This window comes from Abramis brama, assembly GCF_963993115.1.
Source record: "Abramis brama genome assembly, chromosome: 12".
Taxonomy (NCBI): Eukaryota; Metazoa; Chordata; class Actinopteri; order Cypriniformes; family Leuciscidae; genus Abramis; species Abramis brama.
In genome coordinates this window covers 25,174,160-25,194,406 of record NC_139974.1, presented here as the reverse complement: position 1 = coordinate 25,194,406, position 20,247 = coordinate 25,174,160, and the positions used below count along the sequence as shown (strand labels likewise).

Sequence of the window (20,247 nt, the reverse complement as noted above, 5' to 3'; positions counted from 1 at the left end):
TTCTCGAGACACCAGGCACTGTTTTGTGCGGATGGGCGGCCGGAGCGCGTTAAGGGTTTTCCTGTTAGAACGGTGTTGTGTTAGCGGCCCCTAAGTTAATAACTAATGATCTTCGCAACGGAAGTGAATCAATCAATCAAAACTATCTTTAGCTGGACAATAACTTTATCCTAGAGCTGTTGTAAAGCCTAAACAATCTGTTACAGTAATTTCCTATTATCACTGTAAAGCTGCTTTGAAACAATCCATATTGTTAAAAGCACTATATAAATGAAGGTGACTTGACTAACAGTCCCGCTATCAAGTAGTTAGGCCTTTACAGGCCTCCTTGAAGGCGGCTCCCCAACGAGTTGGATGCTTAGCATTGCAAAGGCATTAAGTATCACGTTGCAGGCCCCCATGGAGCCTCCCTGATTCTAGCCCAGAGCCTGGTCAATACTTATCAGGTTGAGCATAGTGTTTCAGAATCTATCTGAGGATCGCTCTGTATGAATACTTAACTCCCTAAGTCTGGTCGGAAGGTCGAAGGACTCTCACGAGGCCTCCCTGTTAGATCACCCCTAGAGCTGGAGGCGCTCCCCTTATTAGGGTCCCTTTTAGTCCCCCACTGTGTAGATTCAGGATCAGAACATTGATCAGGATCATTGAACAGTTCCTTCAGACAATAAGTGGATGACATGTTCTCTAGGCGCCCCTTATATATTTCCGGGTCACACTAGTAGTGACGTCATAGGATGTCACCAGCCAATAGGATTGCCATGATTAGATAATCGTTTCAGGCACCGGTTCATGCTGAGGCGTTCCCCAATGCATCATCGCAATGCATCAGTGTCTCGTTCCCTGTTCTCAGGAAACAAAGGTTACAGTCGTAACCTGAAACTTTTTTACGTTTAAAATAATGGTCCAGACCACTAGTAGTTCCTGCATAGTGACTAGGTAACACTTGAGTAATTAGTGATGCATTTTTTGACTATATTCAGAGTAAAAATGATGACTGATTACGTCTCAGACACACGATAATGTTCTTTATAATTTGTCAGTTAATTAATAGTTCTTAATGATGCCAATCTCATATAGTAATTATTGATTACCTATTAAGGAACTATCTCCTAAATTTGATATTACTTATTGATTAAGTTAATCTTGTTTCTATATTAATTAAAGTAGTACTACTCATTAGTCCTGCATTACTTCCTGCATAGTTACTTATTAATGACGGACTATAATTCTAAAGTGTTACCTAAAACTCTAGAACTGATTTCATGAGGCCTTTATTTTATTTTTCATTTTTATACTAAATACAATTTAGTTTCTATTGTGATTATTATGTTGATTTAACTGGTAGACAATAAGCCACTAAATCATATTGCTTGCAAGCATAAATAACCATGACAGGTTTGCAAAACCCTCTACGACACAAGCCTGGCTTCTTCATGGCCCCTCACACAAACAAAGAGGCATAATGAAGGACTGGGTTTTAAATTAAAAGCAAATGCATACTGAACCCAGTGACCTTGCGTTCAACAATAGGATAATATCTCTGACATCCCAAACAACAAAAGAGCCATCAAACATCAAAAGCTCTTTGATCTCTGAATGCATCCACACTGCATTCCCTTAATGCAGTAAAGTCAGAAATTATATCATCCCTCTGGGTTTTCCCTACCCTCTGCCCAGCTGTGGGTGCTGTTATGTGGGTTTGTTTCTTGTGTTGCCTCCCTGTCTGTTGGTGTGTCCTACCAGAAGGACTTGGAAAACTTCTCGTTGTTTAGTTCTCTGGGAGAAAAATGCCATTGGTGGGGTTATGACATTGCGTGGATATGAATACAGCTTATATGTGAGTAACAGTTGATGATAAATACTAAAAACACCATGTCAGGATATAAAGCAGTGTCCACAGTGTCACAGCACTGAATCTTTCGACTATCGATATTTTGTATGCGAGAGTCAAAATCACATATATTTACAATCATGTTACAACTGATCTTTACAGAACTATCCTAAGTGTGCATACATGGGGAAATAATTAAGTATAAATGTCTTAGGAGTTCTGATGTACAGGGCTACGTTTGCATGGTCAGTGTTTAGGATTTAAGTTTAGGATTTAACTTACAAGTGTGAGTTTTGAAATGTCCTTGAACACAGTGGCTCGAAAACTGTATCCCAACCAGAGGCAATCCAACAAGATTTCAGCGACAAGTAATTTGTCCCGGCAGGACTATAAGTCACAAAATAAATCAAAATTCACAGCCAATCAAAAGAGAGTGTTGGCGGAGCTCCCTCTGCACTCGCAATGCATTGATAAATCAAATTCAGAAATATTACGCCATTTTTCCCCCTAATTCAACTTAAAGGAATAGTTCACTTAAAAATGAAAATTCTGTTATCATTTACTCACCCTCAAGTTGTTTCAAACCTGTATGAATTTCTTTCTTCTGCTGAACACAAAAGAAGATAGCTATTTTGAAGAATGTCGGTAACCAAACAGTTGATGGACCCCATTGACTTCCATAGTATATATTTTTTTTTTTCTACTATAGAAGTCAATGGGATTCAACTCTCTGGTTACCAACATTCTTTAAAATATCTTCCTTTGTGTTCAACAGAAGAAAGAAATTCATAGAGGTTTGAAACAATTTGAGGGTGAGTAAATTATGACAGAATTTTAATTTTTAAGTGAACTATTTCTTTAAAACTTAAGTTCAGTTGCTTTATTGCTTTCAAAATCTTGCATAGTTGAATTTTATATAACCTAAAAAATGGTTGAAATTGGTTATATTATTTTGATGAGTTAAAACAATGGAAAAACATATGTCTTATTGATCATATACCCAGTGACTGAAACAAACTATGTCATAGAACACTCTTTGAGTTTACAATGGGTGCTTCTCAACAATCAAATTAATGCTTCCTTGTTTCCTCCTCGCTCCTACGTCCTCAAGCCCATGACCCAGAAACCGATCGAACTCAGACATCTTGAAGGACATCTCAATTCTCTAATTGCACCATAAGGAGGCAAGGAATGAGGATTGAGGAAGCTTCCTGAGGAGTCATGAGCGAGGATACACATGTAGGGTGTTTGGGCTCAGGATTGTTACAATATTTAGCCACCATGAACTGACTTGAGCCAGTCTCTTGAGCTATAAAAGTCATGTGACTGATGACTCTATATGATAATGAGCCCTCCCAAAAAAACACACACAAAAAAACCTCACTGGTGAAACATCTATTTTTTAGCAATTTATATTATGTTTACATACAATGTTGTTTATCAGAATACATGGCTTTTTTTGAATGTCCATTGATAATAATAAAACCATATTTTCATATTTAAAAGTGTAGATGATGTAGATCTACTATCAAAACTGCAAAACTAATCTGCAAAACCGATGAATGGCTCAAGCACAGAGAATCCAATTTACTAACCTTGTTTAATTAGGTCTCACTTGACCATTTAAGAGAACACAGGAGACCATTTCCTAACAATCCGTGTTATTAAAGATTTTCTGGAACAACATTACTTCCATTGTACAGGGAGTGCTAGTCAAATGGAAAACAATTGGTAATGATTTTTGACGGAAGAGCATGATGAGAGGTGGGCGTGTCTTTCTTTAGTTAATCTGACCTTTTGTTCCCGCTGAGCATTAAGCCCATTATGACTCAAGTTATTGTTATTACGTACATTATTCAAGATGACCAGATGCCTGAGCAGGAGGGGGGTTTTAAGTGCCAAGCCAGGGATGGCTGTGTGTGATTGGCTGGTATGTGGAGAACGTTCTAGAGGTCAGAGGGCAGATACTTCCAAAGGGAAGACACCATCTGGCCCACTGCTGACTCATGGCGGACTCGGATTTTGATCTTAGTGTTTCCTCCTGTCAATGAGAAACATGACAGATTTACTAATATCAATAAATTGTAACAGCATACCAGTGCATCATCACAGACTTAATATAATATAAAAGTATGAGTATCAAAATTCAGAAATAACAGCAAAGTTGCTATTGTGTTCTGTCTAGTAATGAGCATTTTAATAAGCTTTAGATACTTATCTACTAGACATCATTTTTTATATGACGGAAAGCATCACTATTAAAATTGCTAATTTTTACCTACCGATTTGAACAAACGTGTAACCACTTTAGAATGCTCATCGTCCTGCAGTTTGTAATACTTGACAAGTATTGACTTGTGAAGAGGGGTTACATTACTTTTCTAACCGATCATCAGACTAAAACATTTTTTTTTTTAATCCTTTAGACACACAGGAGGGAACCAAGCCATATCGAGTGCAAATATCAGTTGTGGACAAAGTACACAAAACAATAACTTGAGTAAAAGATACCCTAATAAAATATCCATCCATTCACCAAACCGCTTTTCTTTACAGGGTCGCATGTAATAAAAGTACAAGTAGTCCTTTTAAATTTTACGTGAGTAAGAGTACAAAGGTTCTTGGTTTTTAACTCTTTCCCTGCCAGCTTTTTTATTTTTATTTTTTTAAGTTGACAGCCACCACCAGTGTTTTTATTATTTTTCACAAAAATGTCATGGCCCCCAGAATATTTTGTTGTATGAAAATCTTAACATGCAATATATCAAAAGAAAGAACAGACCCTCTAATAAAAAACAAAACAAAAAAACAAAAAAAAAAACTGTTTTATTCTAGCTTCATGCATTCTTTTTTCTCAACACCTGAATATGGGTAAGTTTTGAGAGAAAAAACTGAAAAATCTAGTTTTTGTCAAAGACTACTTCCGGATGGGATTCAGAAATATGATCTAAATATAGAGTAAATCGAGTCCATCAACATCCCTAATGCTTGCACAGTCCTATAACTCATGGGGCGACATTTTATTCAGTTACATTAGGCAGTTTTGATTTACATGCTGTTTAATGATGATGATCGCGTTATTTTACATATGCATACGATTACATATGAGATCACTTGTTTCTGCGTCTTCTCCACATGTGTTTTGATCAGGAGATTAAAGGATTAGTTCACTTTAAAATGAAAATTACCCCATGATTTACTCACCCTCAAGCCATCCTGTATATAACATTCTTCCAGACGAATCCAATCGGAGTTATATTAATAAATGCCCTGACGCTTCCGAGCTTTATAATGGCAGTAGATTGGGGGGGGGGGGGGTTATGTCTCTTGTTATGTCTCTTGTTATGTGTACTTGTGTACACATAACAAGAGACTGAACATGATTCAAGGACCCAAAATACTCACAACAAATTTATTTTTTGCTCTTCGCTTAGAAATAAAAAGAAGTTGGAAATACCTTTGAAGCGATAAACGAACATCCTGACATCGTCCACACTGCTGAGAGTGATGTTTAAATGAACATGTAAATATGTGCTGCGTGCTTTCCTCTACAAATAAACACACAGCCAAAATGACAGCGGTGAGAAAACAGAAGTTAAGAAAACATCTGATTGTACTGATGTGGATATGTTTGCACCAGCTCTGCAATTCACCGGCATCATGTCGACAGGTGAGGTATTTAAAATTACACTATTATGATAGTTTGATTAAAGTTTATTTGAAACTATAGACTATATAGATCTGACTTTGTGAGATAGTTTGAATGAATCCCTTTTTTTTTTTCTTTTTTTTTTTTGCATGACACATTGACACTACAGTACAGAATGTTATCTATGTTATTATATGTTATCTTTGAACTTCAGTATGCCTATGTCAGGGGTGTCCAAACTAAGTTCTGGAGGGCCACTGTCCTGCAGAATTTAGCTCCAACTTGCCTCAACACATCGGCCTTTGTTAAATAAACAGCTTTCAAAATCCTTTTTTTTTTTTTTCATAATGTTACATATCCCCCCATGGTGTTACAACTAACCCAGAGGGTGAATTGTAACACTTCACTCCCCATGTTTGAAACTAAACCACTCATTTTCTGTTTGTGACATTTAATAGCTGACACTTGTAACTAATTTGAATGACATTTTGAATGCACTGGCTTAAAAGAACTCCAAGATGCAGACAGAAATGTCAAAAATGTTACAACCATCCCCAGTCCCCTAGGTTACAGTCTATTACAGTATCTCTTACTGTGAGAATTTAGTGAAAATCTCAAAAGTGAATGATCAGAAAAATAAATCAAAATGATATATTTGGTAATGAAATGGAGAAAAAAAATGTTTAGTACGATTTATTAGGGTGACATATGACCTAAACATGTTTTAGTAAGATTAATTTAAAGATTAAAGATTAAATTGTCTAAAATTCAGATCTGTATAGTGGTGGTGGTGCAGAATGTAAGATGGGAAATACAATATAGTCCAAGTTTTATAATGAGAATCCTTGAGTGTCCGATGATGAATAGATTCACACTACACCACACAATGGGACATTCTCTCCTGTATGTCACTGCTTGCTAAGGAGAATCTGCTGACGACGGAATTTGCCAAGTGTGGCTGGCCATTACTGGAGCTTATTCTCAAAAATGTCCTCATAAGTGCCAGATAAAACAAAGGATTCAGAGCAGGATGGATAGAGTGTGTTTTCCTGGATACATGTTTTCTGATTAATGAGGCTCATTGCAGTTGAAAAAAAAAAAACTTTTTCATTTCTATTCATTGTTTCCATATGAGTCACTTTATTTGTGCCACTGTAATGATTTCTGATGATGCTAGCAAGAAAAAAAACCTGCGTGTCCTTTTTCATTTGTTTCTAAACAGAGCTTAACAGGAATCAGGCATTTATTTCATCGATTCCTTTCTACAGAAAGCAGAAAGTGCCATATATTAACAGTCACCAAGTTATCTTCATACATTTTATCGTAAACTTGACTCTTAATCACAGCTCCATGTAAAGGTCACACAGTCGCATCACTATCAATAATGGCAGGTGAAGAGCTCATGTGGGATTCTGTTAATATATAGGAAATTACTCAGTTCCAACATTCCCTCTTCACCCCTGTTGGGGGAATAAATGAGGGACAATGTAAAGGATGAAATGACATGCCAAGGAAAAGTAGGACGGTGTGACAGATCTCCTCACCTCTTAAAGTACCTGGTATCAGGAGACAAATGCTTCTCCTTCCTGCTGACTGCAGGAATGACAGTAATGATCCCTATCTATCAAATGTGCACTGGTGGGAATGGGAAATTGTCAGAGTGGTTTGTGTATGTGTGTGGGCATGAGGGAAGGCTATGTATTAGACTGCATTAATGGCTTTCATACCTCCTTAAGGTATGAAACCTCATACTGCGAACACATGTCAGAACTTCAGCTTGATGCATTAGAAGGTTCTTCTTCGAAAGCACTCGCTTCAAAATATGGATGTGGAGCCTGGCCATTACTGTACATTATACACAATGAATATTGTGCAATCTGAACTTTAACACAAAATGCTAGTTGTCCATATAAATATGATAAATGATATCAACTTTGCTTTCTTTACCAAGTTCAGCACATGGAAAAGGCAAGGCATTGTATTTTATTGATGTGAGCTCATAGTGATGAAAAACTAATTATGGTCAGATGAGTATGTGCAGCACTTTAGAAAATATATATTCATCACAGTCTAGAAAATATTTTTATCAGACATAGAAAATCTATAAATGGCAGATAAATTTATGTTTTCCATTTCTGGAAAAGTCGTGGAAATTAATGAAGTTACTGACCTGTTTGCAAGTTTCGCAAATTATTTTCTAAAATCCTCATTCAGTGATCAGAAATAACTGACATGAAAATTCACAGGTCAAAAAGGATAGAAACCCTGTAAATAGGTTCAAGCGCATTGAGAACAAATAAAAGTGGTCAGCAATTTCCTCCTGATGTAACCCTTAAACATGATTGCCATAGGTGTAAATTTCGCTGTTTAAATAATTTTTTTCATTTTCACCATATAAAGTTAATTTTTTGTTACCTGTCAAAACATTTTGAAAATAGTTGTAATTAATTTTAATTTATTATTATTATTATTATTATCATCATATTCTTTTTAATTGGCAGGCATAGTCAAAACAGGGAAATGATCATTCATATCATTCAAGTGATGTGATTATTGTTAACAGCTGCAACTTGCAGGTATCTTGATTGCTGATTGGCTGACGGTAAGGAGTGGGGTGTATAAGAGATTCCTATTGAGCTTCTTGTCATAAGCTATCAAGTGAGGGGATTGTAACAGAAGTTGTTGGTTACTTAGTTTGGTGGTGCCTTATTTAACAATGGGTTCTAGATTCTGCTTAAGGTGAGCTCTAAATTGACTGATATTATTATTATTATTATTATTATTTTATTTTTATTTTTTACATTGCTCTACCAAATGGTTGATTTGCTCTTTTTTTCAGAATTCTTTTTGCCTTGTTTCCTGCTTGTGTAACCTGTTTGGGGAATTATGAAGGTAGGCCTAACACACTTCTGATATTTATCTGAAACATTGCAGTCTCATGCTGTTTGTGTACTTTGTTTCAACAGGGAGCATGCCAACTGCTAATGTGCAAAGAGTTTCAACTCATACTTTCCCAGTGACTGTCCCTGAGGTGAAACAAATGGGAAGTCGGCATGACCCTGCCTACAGTTCTGTTCACCTGCCCTACCATCAAGGTGTCCATGGAAGTTATAACTATCATAAAGGGAAATTAGTTGCAGACTCAAATATAAAATCCGATTCAAAAGGTTGTCAGACTCCAGCTAAAAGTGACAATCAAGAAAATGTTAACTTTAAGGATTCTGCTCCAAAATATGACTTGTCAGGTTTTGGACAACCCTCTGTTCAATATGGCTCTCATACAGCTACTGATGCCTTCAAAAATGTCCAGCCTAGTGGCCAGCTTGCTTCTTCATATCAGGGTGGGTCCACCTTGATGAGAACCCCAAAAGTACCTGAACCTAAGCCCTTAAAACCCTCTAGATCTGGATCTAGCAGGATCTTTGTAGTGAATGCTCCTAAAAATGCATTTGGCCATGAGTTCAACTCTGAAGTTATTACAGACCCAAATCATGGATTAACTTCTAGCTCAAGTCAGGTGTCCCATCAGCATACTTCATCTAGGGGGAGCCAAAGTACTAACAAAGTCCAAACAGCCAGTAGCAGTTATGGCCCATTGCTGAAGGGAACACCTGTGTATTCAAGTACAAATCCAAGAAAACCCTCTAGTAGTGCAATTGAGTACAGTAAGGTCAAGTCTTCAGTTGTTAGCTCGGGGCCAGTCTTTGTAGTTCAGGGTGGAGGAAGAGCTCAAGGTCATGGGGCCTATAGTGGGCGTCTAGATTCTGTTCCCAGTCATGTTGACCCCTATCAGGCCAGTCAGACCTCTACAGATTTGACTGCCAGTAGTCAGGGCAAGTCATGTAATGAACCTATTCACTACTCAATGAGTGGTACTCCATACAGTCCTGCGCTAAGAAAACCTTCCAAAAATGACTGTAGAGACAATGTTGATTCATCTTCAATTGCCAGCTCTGGTGACGTTTCTAAGAGCACTTTCTTGGGCACTGAGAACAAGTTACCACCTCACTATGAAGCTACTCTCCCCAAATTCCAGCAGACATACAATTTCCATGGTCTGCCTAGTCAAAACCATAAGCTCATGTACCCCTCTCAAAGTCGGGCTCAACATGAAGCCAAGTCCTCAATTGCCAGTTCTGGAGCTATCAGGATAATGCAGGATCCTATGATTGTTCAAAGTAGACCAGAATCCAATAAACCCAAAGTTCATCCTAGCTTTTCCTTCCCTTCTGTGAAGGGGACCTCATACAACCCAAATTCTAGACCCTCAAAACCTTCTAGAAGTGAATTCGGATTCAGTGCCACTAACCCCAATATTGCTGGAGCTAATGAGATCAAGACAGTCCGTGTTAGGCTTAATAAACCACCCAAAAGCAGCTTTGGTAATTTTCAGAACCAATGGGCTTCTGGTGGCGTTAGCAGTGGTGCTTTCCAAAATTCCTTGCCTCCATTTTCCCTGGGCCAGAGGCCAGGTCAAAATGTACATAAGCCTATTGGTTCTTCAGATCCTCAATATCATGGTTCCAAAGGAGTCCAGAGCCAATTCACTGTATCTCAAGGAAATACAGATTACACTAGGCATATTACTGCCATTCCAAGTGAGTTTGGCCATGGTTCCATCCAAAGGATTTTTCCTACACCGTCCGGCAACTACAGACAAGGTTTGCTCCAAAGTGCACCGCAATCATAATCTCATTGCATGTTTGAAATGCGTTTTTCAGTCAGAAAATAACATTGTTCCTTCTGCCACAGCTGAACAAAACCAGCCTCAAGTTAACAGGCTGGATTCCACAGCTCCTAAATGTGAGGTGACCCAAAATAGCCCTGCAGGTCTTGGTCAATAGGGCCTAGTCAACTTCCAGGATGTCAACCTGTCCATCTAGAAGCAGTTATTTATGTCTGTCATAAAGTGAGTACAATTGCTTATGTCTGTTGGTTTTGGTGTTTACTAGGAAATGATCTGCACTCTGCAAGCAATACTGTAGTCCAAAAGTGGGATGGTTATTTCAGCGTTTACAGCATCCCAGCAATCTGTCTTTGCTTTATGTAGTGGGCAGTTTCATTTCCTAATTGTAATTCAGGATGTTTGTGGCTATGTTCAGAATATGATTGTAGTTTACTTCATAAATGCAGTATACCATATGAAAGTGTAATTGTATAATGCAATGAACATTTCAAACAGCTGAATGCTACATTTTCACAACTTTACAGATGGATGTCATATTTAGTTAAACTGTCTCAATTTCAATTTAGTCCAGTTGTATTTGAAATTTCACACCTCAATACCACAGCAATATTGATAAATGTACAATATTCCACATAATCTGTGTAGAAAATGCGTACAGCAGCAATTTAGTAGCCTATACCTTTTTGAACATGGCCTACAGCATTAAAGCCTTTGAAAACCAGTTTTTTTTTAATAGCATACTTGCATGATTCGTGAATGTCAACATTAATGGTTTTTCAAATTCTTGCAGCCTTGATTAGGTGTGTGTTTGAGGCTGTCAGTCATCAGGCTCTGGTCTCTGCAAGGACTAGGATGCTCGGACTGATCCAGTGTGTTGCTGTTCAGTGATCATATAAACTGTGGACACAGGAAACTGTCTTGGCAATTTATAACTCTTGATTCACCACCTTTTCGAAGACCATACATTTCTTTAAAATAAAGACTTTAAACCCACAAAATCTGTTTAATGCTTTCCAAATCCTCAATGTTATATGTAAATGTGACATTTGACTTCATAAATGAATAGGCATGTTTGGAGTTGAATACTTGTCTGTCAGAGACTAAAACAGGCTACTTGTATTACAGTGAATGGAGGAAATTGGTCGTTATGTTCTTGCTGTTTAATGACAGCATCACCACAGCTACTAATTTTTTTTTTAAAGAGTTTAGTGTGGTGAAAATGGCTGCAGATAGGCCTGTAACTATATATTCCTAAATTACCTAGGCTACTAGTCCTACTTCGGAAGGAGAAAAAGTTAACCCACTCCGCTGTAGAGGAGCATTGACGCCATCTGTTGGTTAAAGAAATCTCAGCGCTGCGTTCACTACCTCATCAAAATGTAGATTAACCATCCAATTCAAAAACATATCGAAGGTTAAAACTTTGTTTATTAAAATGTACGTGTACACTTGGTTGCAAACGACTTCTGATCTAATTTACAGTCAATGAAACAATGGGTTAGACTTTTCAAATTACGTCACTAGTGTCCATGTCCTGATGTACCTGTAGAATCAGGTAGCCTGCGAGATCTGCCTGTGTTTATAGAAGCCGGTACGACGAGCATTCCGGTCAGATCATTCTACTTCACTTTTTGCTCTTTTTAATACAGTTTGAGGACGACTGAATGAACACCGGCGGTATATTTGTGGAGTAATAGTGAAATCTAAGTCGATTAACCTTTTTGAGCTCTCCGGACTTCCGGAAGAATCTCGTCAGACTTCGACATTTCCCCCATATGGTGTGAGTAAACGAATAAAGTTTGTATTGTTAATATTACTCAAGATTTTTCTGACGTTGTTGAAGTCTTTTATACAGTATACTAGTTAGTTCCTAAAACCTCGTATCGTTCATTTGACTGATTTTTTTTTTTTAAAGAAAAATGCGGCTTGTTTGTTTGGGGACAGTGTGAACTTTGTATCTTTTCGGAATTTGTAAATAATCAATGGCGGCCTGGATATTAATATTAAAGTGCATCGATGTAATTTACTCTGCATCACAAAGATTCAATTGTCTATTCTGCTGTGATCTAAATCTGTAGGCTATTATATTTAATTTGGAAATAATTATGTTTTCAATATTTACTTAGATTAAGACTGCTTTTTAAAGTTTAATTGTTCCAGAAGTGGAACAAAAATCTGTAGACAATAAACTTGCATGTTTTTAAAATATATAATTTTTTACTTTATATGGTAATTTTTTCACTTTCATAAGGCTTTAGGTGACACTAAGAACATTTAGATTCTATGTGTTGAGGTGAATGTTTTACTTTCACTATCTTATTAACAATGACAACAACAGTCAAGAAAGCAAACACAAAACAGCTTTTAAACTGGTTGGTTTACATTTCTAAAGGAAATTTGGGACAGTATGCTGCAGTTTTGTTAATGAGACTGACTGGAAGTGTAAGGTAAAACCTTCTTCCCACTCCCAGTTTTCTCCCATTATGTGTCTTTTTCTTTAACAGACCCTGAGGCCACAGTCCAGCATCAGGTAACTGCAAAAAGTAGCCACCAGAGGACGGTCTGGGCCGAGTGTTGTCCCTATGGAGAGCACCCCGTCCTGGACCAGTGGTCCCATTGATGAAGGGCCATACCGAGAACGATCTGTCGACCCCGTGGAGGTTGAGATCCAGCACATTGGAGTGAGGCACAAAGTCAACAAGGATGCTAATGGCAATACGACTGGGCCGGAGACAGTAAGCTTTCTCCCTGCCAAAGAAGAGCCCGTTTCGGGGACGTGTATGTGCGGACCTTGTGCGTCCGTGGGTAGCTGCAGGAAGCTTTTTTGTAGCGTGTTGACTTGTGGATTGTACCGCGTATGTCGGCGCTTGCCTTGTCTCATTTCGAGCGAAAGCTCAGCTGCCAACGCGCCAGTTGAGAACCTGTCAAGTCCTCCACAGGTTGAGAATGGCTTCTATCCTGACATCTTTATTGGTGGTGTCAAGGTGGACACATCCGTCATTGAAGAAGATGAGGAGTGTGTGTCGTTTTCCCCTTCTAAATTAGAGATGGACAGTCCAGTCTACTTCAGTAGCTCACAGGCAGATGACTTTATCAATGGCAACGAGACAGAAGATGTGGACACACTCATCACCCGGAAGCTTATGGAGGTCTTCTCTGAGTTTGAGATCAACGAGCTGGCCAAGTGCACCACGGACTCCATGTTCCTGCGGCGTTCCCGGGAGATCAGTCAGCTGATCTCGGATATCGTGCAGGAACACAACATGGAGGAGAAGGAGGCCGAGTGCAGGCTGGTGCGAGAAATTGTTCGCATCAGTACGCGCAAGAGTAAGAAGAAACCGCAAATTCGTCCACAGGAGCTGCAGCGGGACAGCGGCAATGACACCTGGAACAGCAAAAAGAACAGCCAAAAGAGCAGCATCAGTTCCATGAGTGATGGAAGTGAGTGGCAGCAACATTTCTCTTTCTTTTGCTCAATGTCTAGTCCTGAACTTTGAGCAATATACGCCGTCTCATTCTCAGTGGCCTGCAAATTTTAAAGTCACCATGAATTATAAATGATTTATCCATGCACATCATTATTCATTTTTATTATTAATGTGCCCTCGTAATCTTTAATCAAAATAATAATGATCTCTTCTCTCATGTTTACTGGTGCGGGACAACATGTCACTCGCATGATATCACAGCTATAGCAAACCACAACGATCCAATCAATTCCTGATAAAATAAGCTGTTTCACTCAGATATACATCATAATAGGGAAGAAAAGACTATTGCAACTTCCGTTTTGTGCCGACTTAAGTAAATAAACCATTTCATTCTCTTTAGAGTTGCAGATTTCCATGGAGAGGTCCGATGACATAGAAGCCAGGAAGTTACGCAACAACAGTAACCAGTGTGAGTAGTGAATTTGATTTTATGAACTGTTTACACAGACTTTTCTCAACACAAAAACCTGATTACGGCAATGCGAAAATATCTCTGGAATGCATAAAATTTATGCATTTAAAGTCAGCATAAATCCACATGATGTATAAATGCAATTTAAGTACTGATATTGCAATAATACAGTACTGTTCAAAAGTTGTTGATGCGTATTAATACGTTCATTTAGCAAGGATGCATTAAATTAATAAAGAGTGACTTTAAATATTAAGCAGCACAACTGTTTTCAACATTGATAATAATAGGAAATGTTTCTTGAGCAGGAAATCAGCCTATTATAATGATTTCTGAAGGATCATATGAAACTAAAGATTGGAGTAATGATCAGGGCTGCCAACTCTCACGCATTGAGCGTGAGACTCACGCAATTGACACTTTTCACACGCTCTCACGCCACACATCCATTTTCTCACGCACAGAAAAATTGTGGAGCAAAGAGGTACTTTTAATATTAGACTAATTCTCAGCTCTTAGATTCCGTCAATTTTATTACGAAATTCAGACAAAAATACCTTTGGCGCTTGTAAATGTGACGTGACAGATCGCTGAGCGCCTCAGTTCAAGTGCACGTGAACCGATCACCTGTTACTTTTTTATTTAAAGATGCAGTACAACTTACCGAAAGTATACATAATATCGACCAATTATTGTTTCTCAACCACGGAAAGAGGTCAATATAACAGCAGGAGAACAATTATGTCACATAACGTTACATTTACCTCAGGAAAGCCATTTAACGACCATAGCATGTTAATTAAATAGAAAATAGCTAGAGAGGAGATTTTGCTGAACACTTTACATATTTATTATATTTTTACTTATGTCATTAAATAATTGTTATTATAACAAAAACTGCATTATATTTAATTTAATATTATTGTTAACCTTTAATAATACCAGCAGATTGGGCCCTCTATGTTTACAGCATTAGGTGAGATTATTTTTTTAAATAAAATTTAAAATAAACATGTATCCAAAATAGTCAATATTGAATCAAAATCGGAATCAAATCACAAGAATGGAATTGAAATCTTGAAATTTTTGTCAAGCAATAATAAAAACTGTATCCTATACCAGTCATTGTACAATGTAAACATTGTAACATGTTGTCACTAAACTTCATAAAATTCTATTTAGTTACCAAATGTTTTGACAATCACAATTACACTTATTGTGATGCAATATTTGTTTTGACATACCCCCCTTCCCCCCCCCTACAGTAATGTGAATATTGTATTTACAGTAGTGAAAATTTAAATGAAATATCATTTAAAGAATACTACAATGTGAAAAATCAATGGTCCTAAAACCCTAAAAAGTTTTTCTTTCTTTCTTTCTTTCTTTCTTTCTTTCTTTCTTTCTTTCTTTCTTTCTTTCTTTCTTTCTTTGATTTTGGGGAGCAATGGGACCTGGACTTTCATGAGATTCAGCCACAATTTGTTTTGCATAAAACTAAGCAAAGACCTTGGCTTAACCTCATGCTAATTAAGTTAGCTAGCAGCTCAAGCTGGTTCTGTGTGTTAGCATAGCCGTGCTGTGAGCCTCTCCCTGCCTGAATTAAAGGCTGTTGAGTGGGAGAAGGAGAGGGGTGTGTGGCGAGAGAGTTTGAGGGGTTTGTGATGTAACCAACCACATTGTCACAAACAATGCTCTCTTGTCTGGAAGCCATCTGATCGGTTACACTCCTCTGAATTTGAATGTCTCTCTTTTCCTCATCAGTGGTGGTTTACCCCTCCCTCTCACTTTGCTTGATGTTGTTTTCATGCTCTGCATTATTGGCAAGCAATAGCTGGATTTTTTGCCTTTATGCCATTATATAAACATTTGTGGGAACATGAAGTTGAGAATATAATAACTTTCAGCATGTCGTTCTAAGAGCGCACATTTATTACTTTAGAATTTATGTTTTCTGCCGACAGAGCCATGTCATAGTTTATCATTTAAATTGTATCATTTTTTTCACTTAGCTGTTTTTTTCTTTTTTGTCAGACACTTATAATCACATAATCACAGACTCACAGTCCCCTTCAAAAAAAAAAAAAAAATGTTTTGTTTTTGTTTTTTAAGACTATGTAAATATCCTCCTCACATGTGAAATGAGATGCAAATGCAATGAGATGTAAGCTAGCTTGTTCACAGGCTGGGGGTTTTCTGTCAGGTCAACCATTCAGTACACTTTACCAATTTCTTTAAAAAGAGTACATATTACGTAAATAATACACAAAGAAATAATATACTTAAGTGTGAACAATGTTTTTGGACACTCAAATGCATGTTATTTACAATTATTACACGGCTCTGTGGAATACTTGATTCTGATTGGTCAATAGCGCCATCCAGTGGTATGTTATCCCCAGATAACAACCGCTCAAAACAGATAACGCAGGCTCATCCGGGTTACTGAAGTCAGCAGCGATATACGCTTGCTAGGAACGTTTTTTGCGTTTGGTGAGCTAATAAAATATTAAAACTCAGTCAAATCAATATTTTGTGTACAGTTATGTAATTATGCCATCCAGTATCGTGGACTCGCTCTTTCTTGTTTCATACAAATGAAGCTGCTGTCATTTTGTGATTATTGTTTTGTACACTATTGGATTATGAAATACAAACAGGTACGATTTTAAAACAAGTTTAATCTGAAATCAAAATATCTTATCCCCATAATTATTTATGTGGTGAAATGCTGTGTAATAAGCCTCTGCTTCGCGTCGGGGTCCTCATCATCCTTTCGGGGGTTATTTTGAGAGAACCACCGGCTGGATGTACATTATCCCTTACTTAAATGAAAATGTACTTTCTTTAAGTACACTTCAGTGAACATTTATCTAAATTATAAGTGCATATTCAATACAATTAAGCGCACTTCTTTTTTTTCACAAGGGATGTATAGTTCATAAATGCTCCATCCTTCAACAACCTGAAAGAATCATAAAATAAACAGATTAATAAAACAATATGCAGAGCAGTGGCTGAGAGACACAGCTAGGAACAGCACAAGGTTTGGTAAACTGTACTTAAAGGATTAGTTCACCCAAAAATGAAAATTCTGTCATTAATTACTCACCCTGATGTCGTTTCCAAACCCGTAAGACCTTCATTCATCTTCTGAACACAAATGGAGAAATTTTTGATGAAATCCGAGAGCTTTCTGACCGCTCTATAGACAGTAACGTCATAACCACTTTAAGGCCCAGAAAGGTAGTAAAGACATTGTTAAAATAGTCCATGTGATTACAGTGGTACAACCTTAATTTTATGAAGCAATGACAATACATTTTGTGCACAAATCCTGTCTTCTATCCTGTTTTCTCTACATTACCTTGCCACAACAATTTAGAATTTAGTTCTGAACAAGTCATTTATGCAGCTTGTGGTTTTTGTGTGTGTGTGTTTGTGTGTTTCCCCAATGGAGTGGATATTTCGGGTTTGGAAAGTTATAGTATTATTTTATGGTAGATCAATGAAAATTCTATTTCTCATGGAGAGAGTAGATCAAATTGCATGTTTATTTGCTTTAATTTGAATCTCTCTCTCTCTCTCTTTCCAAACAGCATTCTCTCGGAGTTTCCAGGAAACTGGTGTGCCAATGACATCGGACACTCCTTTACTACCCAGCAGCATACGGGCGTGAGAGTTTTCCTTCAGATCATACATCATTTTTATTTCCGAACATCCTTAAACATTGAATACTTCATCTCTGTGAAGAATGTGTCCTCTGGCTTGGAGTCAGTGGATGATTTTAGAAGTATACCCCTGAAAATTGTGATTTCATGGGCAGTTTTATATTAACATATCTGAAGAGGTAGTTGTATTTATGCTTCTACTTCACATTTTTGTTCTTTGTTCTCTTGTGATGGATGTGTGAAGTATCTCAATGTTGCTGTCCAGAAAACATAAGCCAACAAATGAATTTGCTTGACTTCCTGAGAATGAAGAACAGAAAACAATCTGACCTCTTTATAGCCAGCAGATGGGCATATACTGTAGCATGATTTAACTCTCCACCCAGTTCTGCCTTTTAAAGAGTTAGTTCATTAAAAAATTTGGTCATAATTTATTCACCCTCATGCCAGTTTTCCTTCTTACATGAAACACATCAAAAAACAATGCCGTTAATGATACACATACAAGAAAAAATGGCTTTTGAAGACTTGTAATATAGGGAACGAGTCATGAGTCCCCAAAGATTGGCCAGAATATTAGAAATGAAGGGTGTGCAGCAACATGAGGTTTAATAAATAAAGATTTCTTTTTTTTCCTTTTTTTTTTCTTTTTTTTTTATAAATGGTGAACTATTGCTTATTTGTTAAGTTGAGGAATGTATTAGTCAAATGTTGGCTCTTCAGTGAAGGTTTGACTTTGTGAAGTTTGTTGTACCAAACAAAATGCTTTGAGCCGGAATGAATGAATATTGAAGAGTGCTAAATGGACCTGCTTATTTAAATTTACAAAGAAAATATATATGCACTTCACTTGCCATACACGAAGTCTAGGATAGCATTTAATTGGTTACTTGTTTAAATTCAATGTATATCTTAATGTGAATGTCACTGTTGCAAGAGTTATTTGTTAGTTAAATCATTATCTTATGTAAGACCCTTAGGGTTGCTTTAGTGATGATCATTTAAAAAAATCTTTGTTGCTTGGTAAACATGGATTTTATAAGAAATTGATTTCATGGTTCATAGGATGCTTGTTTTGCTCAAAAACGTGGTAAAAATTGTACGCTAACTAAATTAAAATATTTTGCATTTGCATGTGCCTTCAATGAAGACAGCTGACATCATCAGAATTGAGTAAATGCACTGTGTTCAACACAGAAATCAGTTGTACTCGCATTCACACCCTACTGTAATGCATGTAAAGAATGCAAATAAAAATAAATCCCTTATGCATGCCGGACACATGTCAACATGTGCTGTTACAGTGCCAGGACTCATTTAAACTATGGTTTATAGGACACAATGTCACATTCAGTTTGGAAATGCTTGAGTTAAGCTGCTATACAGCACGGTTCATATACTGAAACCATAAAACCCCCAGAGAGTACCAGGAAATTGTGAAGCAGAAAGTGATATGCTTAAGGATAAAGGGCAGAGGAATAGTGCTTCAACAAAAACTTGAAACTGGTTCTTTGTATCACATTTGGCATACATTGCATATTCACTGAAACACTTTTTGATTTATTAGCCTTTCAGTTTCTGCCTTAAGGTTAAATGACAGTAAAAGTGTCATGTTTTGATATTTAGGAAACACGCTTGCCTGTGATCAATTGGATTAGTATTCATGAACCCTTCAGGCATTTAGTTATAAATGGAAAAATGTTTTAAAGGGGTTTACCGCATTAAGACAATGCATATTTGAACTATCAGTCAGTGTGACGGAAGAGTTATTTTAATACGTCATCCACCTTGTTTGATATACCAAAGTGTTTATCTAAGAATTTATCGTAAGATGCAAAGCCAGCTGCGAGATATGCTGTTGTATTATTTGCAAAAGCATTATAAGGATGTATTTTTCATCATGACTGATTTCATACTAACTATTGTACTTATGTTATTGACATTTGTAGTCACAATTTTCCTTTGTTTTGTGCACTAATCATTGGTAGCCTAAAAATCTTACCCATGGAGACCACAGCAGTGTCTATAGCGCTTTCACGAAAATCCATTCGCTTTCTTGACTCTTAATCTCGATCAAGCGGCCCATAAACCACAGCCACGTGACCTTAAATAACCCTGTAGTCAGTGTGGGTTATTATGGCTCTGCCTTTATAGACCACAGTCTTGGTTATGTGGTTGTAATTTAATTATGTCTTATGTGAAACAAGCACAAAGTCAATCATTTATAAATGATTGTGTTTGATTCTGTCTGTCATTGGCTCAAGATCAAATAAGTCCAGGCGTGATTAGTTATAATCTTATTGGCTTGGACTTATTTCCTTATAACACCAAGTGTATTTGCCTTGAATACTGTCGCTGATGTATCGGTTTCACAACAACCCACCCTTGTTTAATGAAGCCTCCTCCAGGGGTTTTTGGAGTCTGGCAGGGGAAAACAGGGTCATCTGAGTGTTTGTCGAACATACTTATATCCAGGATGTTCTTGTTGATGTTTTATGAATCATCT

The 20,247-nt window shown here is 37.3% G+C and overlaps 2 protein-coding genes across 2 annotated transcripts; both read left to right on the top strand.

Annotated features, from left to right (window-relative positions):
* Nucleotides 1-8,128: 8,128 nt before the first annotated feature.
* On the top strand, nt 8,129-11,159 carry LOC311094171 (uncharacterized protein). The gene is made up of 5 exons (XM_084131946.1): nt 8,129-8,219; nt 8,320-8,372; nt 8,447-10,141; nt 10,233-10,389; nt 10,958-11,159. The coding sequence occupies exons 1-4, from the start codon at nt 8,197-8,199 to the stop codon at nt 10,322-10,324; spliced, it is 1,863 nt and encodes a 620-aa protein (XP_083988072.1). The 5' UTR covers nt 8,129-8,196; the 3' UTR covers nt 10,325-10,389; nt 10,958-11,159.
* A 310-nt stretch (nt 11,160-11,469) lies between these two features.
* Nucleotides 11,470-19,028, top strand: kdf1b (keratinocyte differentiation factor 1b). The gene is made up of 4 exons (XM_084130564.1): nt 11,470-11,947; nt 12,672-13,608; nt 13,999-14,067; nt 17,670-19,028. Exons 2-4 carry the CDS (start codon nt 12,750-12,752, stop codon nt 17,747-17,749), a joined length of 1,008 nt encoding a protein of 335 aa, XP_083986690.1. The 5' UTR covers nt 11,470-11,947; nt 12,672-12,749; the 3' UTR covers nt 17,750-19,028.
* The last annotated feature ends 1,219 nt before the right edge of the window (nt 19,029-20,247 follow it).